General features: G+C 37.2%; 1 protein-coding gene across 4 annotated transcripts in view; it reads right to left on the bottom strand.

The window, feature by feature from the left end:
• UBE2V2 (ubiquitin conjugating enzyme E2 V2) overlaps nt 1-13,965 on the bottom strand; it is a 34,103-nt gene that overhangs the window by 4,950 nt on the left and 15,188 nt on the right. For 3 of the 4 annotated variants that reach the window (XM_036437278.2, XM_036437279.2, XM_036437280.2), the window contains one exon: nt 9,256-9,381. The exons of the other annotated variant lie outside the window; for it this stretch is intronic. In XM_036437278.2, coding sequence (XP_036293171.1) covers nt 9,256-9,381 — 126 coding nt within the window. The remainder of the gene's footprint in view (nt 1-9,255; nt 9,382-13,965) is intronic. 4 annotated transcript variants of the gene reach the window in all.

Consider the following 13,965-nt stretch of genomic DNA (forward strand, 5'->3'; position numbering starts at 1 on the left):
TTGTTATGGCCTCTATTTTGTCTGATATAAGTATTTCTACTTCAGCTTTTTTTTTTCTTCCTTTCCTTTTGCATGGAATATTAAAAAACTCTTGATGGACTTTTAGAAAGAGATTGACAGCAATAGAGTCATAGCGGGGGACTTAAAACACCCCACTGACACCACTGAACAGATTTCCAGACAAAAAATTAACAAGGAAACAGAGGCCTTGAAATACACACTAGATCAGATGGATCTAACTGATATTTACAAAACATTTCACCCCAAAACAACAGAATATGCACTCTTCTCAAATGCACATGGAACATTCTCAAAGATAGAAGACATGTTAGAGCACAAAACAAGTCCATACAAATTCAAAATGATTGATATACCATGCTAAACATCTTCTCAGATCACAATGGCATTAAGTTAGAAATCAACTACAATAATAAAATAATTTTAAAAAATCTCAAAAACACTGAAATACATGCAGGCTAAATAGCATGTTACCGTGTTTCCCCGAAAATAAAACATCCTCCGAAAATAAGACCTACTTACAGGTTTCCTTCTGAGTGAAATATAAGGCAACCCCCCAAAAATAAGGCCCCCCCTAGGCTCTAAGAATGAAAATTAATGTACCGTAAACTGGTCACTAGGGCCGCCCCAACTGGCATCTAGCAACCAGTGGCATTATTCGGAATCCCGACATCACTGCTGTGTGGAGGCAGAGCAGAGGTCGGAGTGAGTGGTGAGCGTGGGGCAGGAGAGAGGAGGAGACTTTCACAGATGCGTGTAGAACAGGAGGGTTAGAGCGGACTGGACGCTGCGAAGGTGGTGAGTGCTGGTCTGACTCTGGTGACACTACCTGATGCTCACGGCCACCATCATGATGACTGAAGGTTCTCAGTCAGTGGCAGACCCTGCTCCAGCCCAGATCCAGGCCCCAGCAAGCCCAGTGACAGTCCCCAGGCAGGCCCCAGGGGGTAAATGTCTGATAAAGGGGTAGGGGGGATGTCTGGGGAAGGTGTTCAGTGGCACAGGAGTGGGGGGAGGGGGATCACTTAAAATGACACAGGAGGATCAGAGGGGGCAATCAAAATGACACAGGAGGATCAAAAGGGGTTACTAAAATGGTAATCCCCCCTCTGATTCTCCTGTGCCATTTTGATTCCCCCTCTGATCCCCCCTGTGTCATTTTAAGTGATCCCCCTCCCCCCACCTTGATACCCCAATTCCTTTTTTTTACCCCTAAAAATGAGCACAAAAAGAAAAAGCTACTCCGTGGAGTACAAGAAAGGAATAATCGTGGAAGACTCTGGGGGGCCAAAATCTTACTGCTTTCTGCAAAGAGAAGATGTTGAGTATCCGATTGGTCCGAAAATGGCGAGCAGAGTATGGCAACCTCATTGAACAAGTGGACAAGGGAAATGCTAAAAAGCACAAGTGTGGATCAGGTCGGCAACCATTATTTTCCGAGCTGGAAGACCTGATCTGTGAATGGGTTGTTGTCAGGAGAGCAAAGGCTTTGGTTGTGAATAGGGCTCAGATTCAAGAATTTGCCCTTAGCCGAAACCGGTTTGACTCAGTAGTAGAGCACTGGTCTGCGGACTGAAAGGTCCCGGGTTCGATTCCAGTCAAGGGCATGTACCTGGGTTACGGGCACATCCCCAGTAGGGAGTGTGCAAGAGGCAGCTGATCGATGATTCTCTCTCATTGATGTTTCTAACTCTCTATTCCTCTCTCTTCCTCTCTGTAAAAAAATCAATAAAATATATTTTAAAAAATAAATTTAAAAAAAATTTTTTTTTAAATAAAAATTTGCCCTTGCAATGGCACCACAGTTTCACATAGCCCCCGAAGACTTCAAAGCATCACAACACTGGCTGGATAATTTCCTTCAGTGAAGTGAACTGTCTTTAAGAAGATCTACAGGTACAACATTGTTTAGGTTGGAAGATACTAAAGTTATCATGCGAGCACTTACATTCAAGTCCTTTATTGATGATGCTGACTTCTCTAAATACTGTACAATCTTTCCAACAGGATTGCTATGGATGCAACTGCTGTGTTTATGGGCCAATCATCTCAAACAACAATTGAACAGTGGGGTGCCTCCTTAGTGTACATTCCCTCCACTGCTTACAAAAGTGCACGTGTTTCCTGTATTTTGGCAATTCGTCTGGATGGCACTAAAATTTCACCTTTAATCATTTCTAAGGGCAAGAAGGAAAAGATTGAACATGTTTTGGGCATTTTTATTCTTGAAACTGAAAAAGCCTGGGTCACACAAGCAGTTATAAGGAAGTGGGTCGATTTAATGCTGCCGCTTGTTATGCGAGGGAGCCAAAAAGGTCTGCTATTCTAGGATGCAGCCAGCACTCACCACGCTAAAGACATGAAGACATTTCTTCACGGAAGATAAATAGATCAGATAATGATTCCCACAGGAATGACGGCCTATCTCCAGACTCTTGATATTGCAATAAACAAGCCATTCAAAGACAATTTGCGCATGGAAATTAATGACTACATGGAAAATAGAATGGAGAGAAATCATCGTGGAAACTTTGTGAAACCTAAACTGCAAGAAGTTGTGACTTGGGTGAAGAATTCATGGGAGAAAATCACTGACAGTTGCATTGCAAATGCACTGCGAGCAGGTTACCTTGACAAGAAGTACTCATTTAAAGACTGTGCTAGCCGAAACCAGTTTGGCTCAATGGATAGAGCGTCGGCTTGGGGACTGAAGGGTCCCAGGTTCGATTCCGATCAAGGGCATGTACCTTAGTTGCGGGCATATCCCCAGTAGGGGGTGTGCAAGAGGCAGCTGATCGATGACTCTCTCTCATCGATGTTTCTCTCTCTCTCTTTCCCTTCCTCTCTGTACAAAATCAATGAAATATATTTAAAAAAATAAAAATAAAAAATAAAAAATAAAAAAATAAAGACAGTGCTATTGCTAAACATGAGAGATTTGGTCCACTGATTCTGAAAGAAATGGAATCACAAGAAATTCACCAGGAAATTCAGGAATTGGATTGTTATGATGATGTTCCAGAAGATGATGACATGATTGTCATTGAATAAATGAGTAAATTCTTGATACTGTAGGATTCACAGTTTGTCTGGTTTGTATTGACAACTACCGTACTACCATACCATATATAGGTAATAAATTTCCTTTATTTTCATTTAACAATAAATGTGTACCATATTCTTCTTCATGGAAAAATAAGGCATCCCCTGAAAATGAGATCTAGCGCATCTTTGGGAGCAAAAATTAATATAAGACACTGTCTTATATTGGGGGAAACAGGGTATTAAACAATGAATGGGTTTCCAATGAGACCAAGCAAGAAATTAAAAATTTCCTTGAAACAAAAATGAACACATAACTAACCAAAACCTATGGGATACAGCAAAAGCAATCCTGAGAGGGAAGTTCATAGCACTACAGTATAAGCCTTCTCAAGAAACAAGAAAAAGAAAAAAGAAAAAAAAAAGGACTAGTAAACTAACACTACAACTAAATAAACTAGGAAAAGAACAGCAAGAAAAAAAACAAAGGAGTAGTAGGAAGCAAATAATAAAGAGCAGAAATAAATGACTAAAGAGTAAAAAATACAGTACAAAAGATCAATAAGTCCAAGAGCTGATTCTTTAAAAAGATAAAGACTGATGAATCCTTAACCAAACTCATCAAGAAGCAAAGAGCCCTGGCTAATAGGGTCCTAGGTTTGCTTCTGGTCAAGGGCACATGCTCAGGTTGCGAGCTCGATCCCCAGTAAGGGCATTCAGGAGGCTGCTAATCAATGATTTTCTCTCATCATTGAGATTTCCATCTCTATCTCCCTCTCTCCCCCGTCCTCTCTAAAATCAATAAATATTTTTTTTTTAAAGAAAGAGAACCCAAATAAATAAAATCAGAAATAAAAGAGGTGAAATAGCAATGGACACCACAGAAATACAAAGGATTGTGAGCAAATACTATGGACAACTATATGCAAACAAATTGGACAACCTAGGTGAAATGAACAAATTCCTAGAAACATACAATCTTCCAAAACTCAATCAGGAAGAATCAGAAAACTTGAGTATACCAATAATAACTGATGAAACTGAAGCATTAATTTAAAAACTTCCAGCAAAGAAAAGTCCTGGACCGGATAGATTTACAGGTGAATTTTTCAAACATTCAAAGAACTAACACCTATACGCCTCAAACTATTAAGAAAAGATTACAAGAGGAAGGGATACTTCCAGGTTCTTTTTACCAAGCCAACATTATCCTAATTGCAAAACCAGATAAAAATACTACACAGAAAAAAAAAAAACTACAGGTAATATTACTGATGAACACAGATGCTAAAATCCTCAACAAAATATTAGCAAATTGGATTCATCAAAAAGATCATACACCATGATCAAGTAAAATTTTTCCAGGGATGCAAGATTGGTACAATATTTGCATATCAATAAATGTGATACATCACATAAACAAATTGAAAGATAAAAACCACATGATCGTATCAATAATGCAGAAAAAGCATTCAACAAAACTCAACACCCTTTTTTGATTAAAAAAAAAACTTTCAGAAAAGAGAGAATAGAGGAATCAGACCTAAACATAATAAAAGCCATATACAACAAATCTACAGCCAACATAATACTCAGTGGGAAAAACAAAGTGTTTCCCACAGGAAGAGGAACAAGACAAGGATGTCCACTTTAACCACTCTTATTCAATACTAAAGGCCGATGCACGAGGGGTCCCTGAGCCTGGCCTGCACCTTCTCACAATCCGGGGACCCTCAGAGGACGTCTGACTGCCGGTTTAGGCCTGATTTCCACAGGACAGGCCAAGGGACCCAACCAGTGCAAGAATCCACACACTGGGCCTCTAGTATGCATAAAAGATCTTTGGTTCATCTTATATGAACTTCCACCTTCTCTGCTTCTTCCTCTCCTCTGAGATTCATCAGTCTGTTCCATGTTTCCATGCCTGAGCATTCAGCATCTGCCCATGGTGGTCAGTGCATGTCATAGCTACCAGTAGAATGTTCGGAAGTTGCTTAGGCTTTTATATATTATATAGACAGTACTGGAAGTCCTAGCCTAATCAGATAAGAAGGGATAAAAGGCATTCAGATTGGAAAGAAGTAAAACTATCATTATCATAGGTGACATGACGTCATACATAGAAAACCCTAAAGACTCTACCAAACAACTACTAGACTTAATAAATGAATTCAGCAAGGTAGTAGGATACAAAATCAACATCCACAAATCAATGGCATTTTTATATACCAATAATAGACTTGCAGAAAGAGAAACTAAAAAAGCAATCCCATTTGCCATTGCAACAAAAACAACAACAACAACAACAACAAAAAGATACTTTAGAATAAACTTAACCAAGGAGTAAAAGACCTGTGCTTGGAAAATTATAGGACAGTGCAAAAAGAAATACAGGAAGATACAAACAAATGTTCATGGATTGGAAGAATTAACATCATTAAAATGCCTATACTACCCAAAGCAATCTACAGATTCAATGTAATCCCTATTAAAATACCAATGCATACTTCAGAGATAGAACAAATACTCCAAAAATTTATATGGAACCATGAAAGACCTCAAATACCTACAGCAATCTAGAGACAGAAGAACGAAGTAGAAGGGATCACAATCCCAGATATCAAACTATACTACAAAGCCATTATAACCAAAACAGCCTGGTACTGGTAGAACAGGCATAAAGACCAATGGAACAGAACAGAACAGAATCCAGAAATCAACCCAAGCCTTTTGCTCAATTAATATTTGTCAAAGGAGACAAGAACATACAATGGAGTCAAGACAGTCTCTTCTATAAATGGTGTTGGGAAAACTGGACAGGCATATGCAAAAAAATAAAAATAGACCACCAACTTAATAGACCACACACAAGAATAAACTCAAGGTGGGTAAATGGCTTTAATGTAAAGCATGAAACCATAAAAATCTTAGAAGAAAACATAGGCATTAAAATCTCAGACATCTCATTTCCTAAGGCAAAGGAAACTAAGGAGAAAATAAACAAATCGGACTTCATTATAATAAAAAGCTTCTGCATAGCGCCGAAACCGGTTTGGCTCAGTGGTAGAGCATTGGTCTGCAGACTGAAGGGTCCCAGGTTCGATTCCGGTCAGAGGCATGTACATTGGTTGCAGGCACATCCCCGGTGGGGGATGTGCAGGAGGCAGCTGGTCAATGTTTCTCTCTCGTCAACGTTTCTAGCTCTCTATTTCTCTCCCTTCCTCTCTAAAAAATCAATAAACTTAAAAAAAAAAAAAAAAAAAAAAAAAAGCTTCTGCATAGCAAAAGAAACTACCAACAAAACAACAAGAGAACCCATTTCATGGGAGAATATATTTGCCAATGTTACATCCGATAAGGGTTTAATCTCTAAAACTTATAGGGAACTCATACAACTTAACAAAAGGAAGATAAACAACCCAATCAAAAAATGGTCAAAGGATGTAAATAGACACTTTTTGAAAGAGGACATACAGAAGGACGAGAGACATACATATGAAAACATGCTCAAAATCATTAATCATCCGAGAGATGCAAATTAAAACAACAATGTGATAGCATCACCTGTCAGAATGGCTGTCATCAACAAACCAAAAAACAGGTGCTGGTGAGGATGTGGAGAAAAAGGAACCCTCCTGCACTGCTGGTGGGAATGCAGACTGGTGCAGCCACTATGTACTATAGTACTATGCCGCTATAAAAAAGAAGGAACTTTCAACATTTGCAAACAACATGGATGGAACTGGAGAAAGTTTCTTTTGCTATGCTAAGCAAAATAAGCCAGTGGGAGAAAGATAAAGATCTCACTCATTTGTGGAATATAATGAATAACATAAACTGATGAACAAAAGTAGATCCAGCTGAAACCGGTTTGGCTCAGTGGTTGAGCGTCGGTCTGCGGACTGAAGGGTCCCAGGTTCGATTCCAGCCAAGGGCATGTGCCTGGGTTGCGGGCACAACCCCAGTGGGGGGTGTGCAGGAGGCAGCTGGTCGATGTTTCTCTCTCATCAACATTTCTAGCTATCTCTCTCCCTTCCTCTCTGTGAAAAATCAACAAAAAACATTAAAAAAAAAAAAAAAGACAGTGTATTTTATAATTCCATTTATACACAAAGCTCAGAATAGGCAAATCTACAAAGAAAGTAATTCAGTGGTTGTTTAGTGTGGAGGAAGAGAGGGGGAAAGTTACAACTAATGGGAAAAAGATTTGCTTTGAGAACGACACAAATGTGTTAAAACTGGATTTTGGTAATAGGTCCAAAACCAAGTGGACACTAAAAAAAACATTAAATTATACTTTCAATGACTGAATTGTATGGCATGTAAATCATATAACAATAAAACTCTTTAAAAATAGGAAAGAGCCTTCCCGGTGTGGCTCAGTAGTTGAGCGTCAACCCAGGAACCAAGAGGCTTCCAGTTCGATTTCCAGTAAGGGCACATGCCTGGGTTTCAGGCTCAATCCCAATAGAAGCCATGCAAGAGGAAGCTCATCAATAATTCTATCTCTCTCTCTTCTTCCACCTTCCTCTCTCTTTCTAAAAATCAATAAAAACGTATTTATAAAAAAAATAGAAGAGAATTTTTTTTCTAATTTCTGACAGGTAATTGAAACAATGTTAAGATATATTTAAAATGCTTCCTCTAATGCTTTAAGAGTAGCAACTCCATTAGCCTATATAAATAGACTCCATCAGTGAACAAGTTTATAAAACAAATTGAGAATACCAAGTTCTTTCCAAAGCAGAAACAAACACTTCCAGCTGTAAAGTTAAAAGACAGTTAAATAAACATAAGTGGTTGCAAATCCTATAAAGTACCAACAGAATGCATAAAAATTTGGGGACAAAAATTAATGAAAAGGGCGGAGGGAGCAAAGGGCATGGGAAAATAAATATCATGTCAGAACAAATCTGCATCTTATCAGTCTATAATATACAATAGCCTCCAAAAGTTGAGACCTCACAAGATAAAGCACTATAATTGATGCTTTGCAATGCCGACCACCCCTAAGAAATAATTCTTACTAGTTGTGTTAAGTAAATTTAAACCCAAATGACTAAAGCAACACCCATAATTCATATGGTATGTAAATAACCTCGAACTATATAAAATTAGCCTGGCACAATCATTAATGGTCAATGTGAAATCCCCTACTATTTACTAGTTATAAAGTAATTTATGTTCTTAGATATCAATCAAGAGAAAAACTCATGTCCAATATTTCCACTCTATCTCAATATTCTACACACACACACCTACACTCCAATAATTAGAGTCAGTATTTACTTTACTGTTTTCAAATCCCCATTATGAAATATTGGTGGGAATGTACATTCATAGGGTCGAGTGGGACAGACATGGACATAGCCCTGTGGAAAGCAACTTGGCCATATTTAATCAAGCTGAAGAAAAGCCTCACACCTCAGGAGACATCCTACTTCTAAGTATATGCACTGGAAAAGTGCTCCTCAAAGTATGTTCCATAGAACAGTGCCAGGCCTTGAACTGGCTTTTACTAGTCCATGACAAGATAAACATAGGGATTGAGAGTAGGTGTCTAGAGAGTTCTACAGCAATATGACAGAGACATTTTTTTTTTTAATCAGAGCTTGCATTTTGCCTTTTTTATTTCATTTTTCTAGTAATTCAATTTTATATTTTACAAAATTTTTCTCTACAACATTAGAACCAATAAGTAAATACTAGTTCCAAAGAAGTACTATACTGCCTTAAAGCACTAAAACATTTGTACAATTTTTTCAAAGCAAACTGGGGAAAAAAACCTAAATGCCCAGCAAATAAAAAATGGAATACTAAACAATAAAAAGAAACAATCTAATATGCATGACTCACCATGGATGAATCTTAAAAAACACTGACGTGATTCTACACAAAATCACACAATATAGAGGAACACATACACACGGGCATACTAAAAGTACAACAATCATGTGCAGAAATTAAAATAGCAAATTCAAAATAGGACTACCTCTAAGAAATGATGGAAAGGGGAGGTGTGATGGAGCACTGCCTTCCCCTGATCGCTGGGCAGCCTCCCGTCCCTGAGGGCTCCCGGACTGTGAGAGGAGAGAGGCCGGTCTGACGGGACCTCCTCTCTCCTATTGCATGAATTTTCATGCACTGAGCCTGTAGTATAAGTTATAAAAGAATAAAATGAGTACTTTAACTTACCATTCCACTGGAATTATTTATTCCATTCATATTAATTTTGGTTACAAATCTAACTGATGGAGGAGCTTCTGGGTATTTAGGTCCACATTCTACTTTCAGGCTATATATTCTGTTTTCATAATTTGTCTGAAAGGCAAAAAAATAATAAAAATAATATTCAAGTGCTACTAAAGAGGGAAAGTACTTGATATTATTGTGTATGTAATCAAGAATTTACTTTGTACATTCATTTGACCTACTGGTAGAATAAACTGCAGAAAGTATATTTAAAAGTAGAGAAAAAGCAGAGATTTTATAAAATAATTATGTACAGCCATATCAAAATGATCAGAACTCACTTTTTATGATACAGGCAATGCCTATAATAAAATTAAAGCAAAAATCAAACCACTTAAATTCAGATTTTACTAAGAAGTTTACGTTATGGAGGAGAGACTACCTGACTATGTCACACACATATAAAAGTTCCCACTTGTCCAAGACAATTCTGTTTATTCCTATTGTTCCAGTATTAATATTAATAGTGCTTCTTTTCATCTTCAAAACAATCTGGTTGGACAATAAATTATATGGTTATCCCACTTATAGGGCAATCAATAACTTCTAGCAAAAAACCCCCACTATACGTATTATACCATATTACAGTGAGAAAACAGTATTTCATGCCTCATTAGTTAGAGAAAACTTTGTTTCCACGTCATTTTAAAATACAGTTTCTTGAGAAATTTAACATAACCATACTATAAAAAAGCCATTTTAATGCTACCAGACTTAATGGTTCTAGATTACTCCTGTCTGATATTTCATACCTATAATTAACTCTTCTTTATCCTTATGACTTGTTCACTTGGTTAACTTATTGGCATACAATTAAAATATAAAAATGAAAAATAAGTGGAAGAAACAAATGTAATGCCTGTTGTTTTCTACAATAAACTTGGGGGAGAGGGGAGTAGCTAACCAACCATCTACAGATTTCACTTAGCAAAACTTCCTTCCCCAAAATTTCTAAAGATGGATATAGTATCCAAGAGGAGATCAGATCTTGGATATTAAGCTACTGTAGTTTAAAACGGATGCAACATTCATTTTTAATGTTAAATATTTCAATATTTTACAAAAGAAACAGCTGTATAAAACTCATCACAGTTTAATGGTAAATATATTAATATGACCAACACTTTTTATATGTATACAAAGGACTAATACCAGACAGATCTCAAGGAAATCATCTAGTCTGTGGTTCTCCAATCTGAATACACATCAGTCTCTCTAAAAACTTGTATTTAAAAAATAATGATAATAATAATAGACACCCCCCAAAAACCATAATGTTAAAGGTACTCAAGGTATGTGGAAACAACCAGAACTCTCATACAACCATTTTGTAAACAAGTTGGCATTTTCTTTCTTTCTTTTTTTGGCATTTTCTTATAGAGATAGGCATACACCTACCCTATGAATTAGCAATTTCATACCTAGGCATTTTAAACAGAAGAAATGAAGACAAACATATGTTTACAAAAAGACATGTGAAGAATGCTCATAGTAATTTTATTTGTAATAGCCAGAAAGCGGATAAAACCCAAACACCCAGGAACAGGAGAACTGATAAACATACTATAGTATATCAGTAAAGTAAAATAGTACTCAGTAATAAAAAGAAACACTACTACTACATGGAAAAACACAAATCACTTACACCAAGTTTTACAACAGTCAAAACGATTCTAGGGCGCACAAAGCAGGGTGGGGATGAAGATGGGAAGAGACACAGAGAACTTTCTAGGGTAATAGAATTGTTCTCTATCTTGATAAGCATGTGGCTAACAAAGTACATTTGTCAAAACTAATGGTATGTATTTCATTATATGTACATCACAGCTCAAATTTTTCTAAAATAAAAAAACTATTCATCTAATTCAGTGCTCAGAATAAAGATCATACTAACTTTTGATATCCTGGGCTAATTTTCCTTTTCAATTAATTTCTTTTAAATTAACAACCAAACCTTTCTATTATCTAACAAAAGAATGAAATGAAATAGAAGTAATAAAAGAAACTAAGATTTATTAAGAATGCCCAGCTAGCGTGGCTCAGTGACTGAGAATCCATCTATGATCTAAGAGGTCATGGTTCAATTCCTGGTCAGGGCACATGCCCAGGTTGCTGGCTCGATCCCCAATGGAGGGGGTGCAGGAGGCAGTCAATCAATGATTCTCTCTCCTCATTGATGTCTCTGTCTCTCTGTCTCTCTCTCTTTCTCTGTCTCTCTCTCTCTCTCTCTCTCTCTCTCTCTCTCTCTCTCTTCTCTCTCTTGTCCAAGACAATTCTGTTTATGAATTGAAATGAATAAAAATATTTTTTAAAAGAATGTACTATAGTCAGATACTCTCCTGTTGTCTAATTATTAATTCATTTAATTCTCAAAATTTCTAAAGATGGATATAGTATCTCCAGTTACATAGAAAGAAACATATATATAAGGAAAAGTAACTAAACCTCTAATGCTAAAAAGTACTGCTTCAGAAAATTGACACACAAATATATCAAAAAACAAAGTTGATAATCATATAAATCCAGATACTGGAGTAACTAACACACATACACACACACACACAAACAGTAATCTTAAGCAGTAGCAAAAAACAAACTAACAAACAGAAAAATAGCTAACCAAGTTACAGTATGTTGAGGTAAGAATTTTCCTATTAGCCTGGCTGAATGTAGACAGCTAAAGCTGCGGACAAAATTGCTCTAAATATGGCACCTTCTAAACAGAAAACTAAGATGAGACACCAATCTCAGCAAGTTTTATTAAATGGCAAATGAGCCGGGACCGGTTTGGCTCAGTGGATAGAGCATCGGCCTGCGGACTGGAAGGTCCCGGGTTCGATTCCGGTCAAGGGCATGTACCTTGGTTGCGGGCAACAAGAGGCAGCTGATCAATGATTCTCTCTCATTGATGTTTCTAACTCTCTATCCCTCTCTCTGAAAAATCAATAAAATATATTTAAAAAAAAAATAAAAAAAAAATGGCAAATGAGTACTGTGACCACTCACCTTCACTCAGTCCCATGTGCCTCGGTGAGGGAGATAACTTGAAAGAGGATGCAAGGCAGATAATTAATGTGTGCTCAATAGTCTGGCTTAGGAGGAGTTCTGTACCACTGCAAGGTCCTCCCTCAACCCTGTCCTGGCACCAGAGTGAGAGGGTGCTCAAAGACTAACTGAAAGCAGAGGACTCACTGAAGAGAGCCTGGCCTGGCAGTCAGCAGCATTGGTTTGTGTGTTCCCCGCTTGCTGAGCAGGCTCTACCCTCCCCACAAGCTAGAAAAGTGTTTGCACTCCCTCCCGCACTGGGCACGCCCTAGCGGCCTAGACATGGGAGTTCCCTGCAGTTCTGACACCAACTTGGAGAGTCCTGCTGGTGGCCTCAGGAGATCAGGCAGGAGCTGTTTGTTCCTCCACATTTGCAAACTATGCTTTGAAAAGCCCACAAAAATTACTGAGGAACTTTCACATAAGCTCCAAAACATTCTTCAAGTTTAAAGTTCACTGGAGGTAGTGGTTCAGTGGATAGAGCGTCAGCTCACAGACTAGAGAGTCCCAGGTTCAATTCCAGTCAAGGGCACATACTTCAGCTGTAGGCTCAATCCCCAGCCCTGGTGGGGGTGCATGTGGGAGGCAACCAATCAATGTGTCTCTCACATCGATGTTACCCTCTCCCAGTCTCTCCGTGTCCCTTCCACTCTCTCTAAAAATCAATGGAAAAATATCCTCAGGTGAGGATAAACTTACAAAATTTTTTTTTGAAATTTATACTCCATCAAGTTCAGACCATCTCAAACTATTCATTCAGAAAGATTGCTTATAAGTTATAAGCACTTTTTTTTGTGTGGTTTTTTTTTACCAGACAGACCATGGTAATGTAATAATATTCACAGGCAGTGAAAATCAAAGTTTTCATTATAAATACCAAGTTATAAAAAACATAAAAATTCTAATCAACAGTATCATATTTCCTTCTTCAAAAGTCTTATGGGGGAAAAAATCAGAGCATTGGCGGGTGGGGGGACATTTGTTAGTGTAGTAGTGTATATAAATTTGCAAAAAAATATCAGAAAATATAAAACATTAATTAATTAATTCTTTAAATTTAACAATGCTAATTACCTGATCCATTTTTCTTTTATAATAATCAACAGGAAATTTAAACTCTAGCCAACTGGAAAATAGGTTAAATGTTCAGTTTGCAAGGTAGCAAAAAGTATACAAAACCAGAGTGAGAAAAAAAAACACCTTAAATTTTTGTTTTTCCCAGCAAGTCAAAATATTATACAATATTTATTTCAAAGACTCGTTGCAGGGAGTGCAATAAATGGGACCTTTGAATAAGAAATGCAGAGTAGAAAAAAAAAAATCCCAATCTGAAAATATTTTGAGTAAAAAGAAAAATTCACAAAGACTTTAAAAATTCAGAAAGACCTAAGAATAAAGAACAATGGGCCTGTTCCCAACATCACAAGAAAATATTCAAGAATCATAGTTCAATATATTTTATAAATGAAGAATCTGAGGCCTATAGCATTTGCATGGCAAGTCAAATATCACAAAGCAGATAGCAATGTGCTCTCAAAAGAAATCAATTTAGAAATGATTGGTTACACATAGTGAGTTAGTAATATATTATGTCAAAACACAGTGTTT

This window comes from Pipistrellus kuhlii, unplaced genomic scaffold, assembly GCF_014108245.1.
Source record: "Pipistrellus kuhlii isolate mPipKuh1 unplaced genomic scaffold, mPipKuh1.p scaffold_m20_p_14, whole genome shotgun sequence".
NCBI lineage: Eukaryota > Metazoa > Chordata > Mammalia > Chiroptera > Vespertilionidae > Pipistrellus > Pipistrellus kuhlii.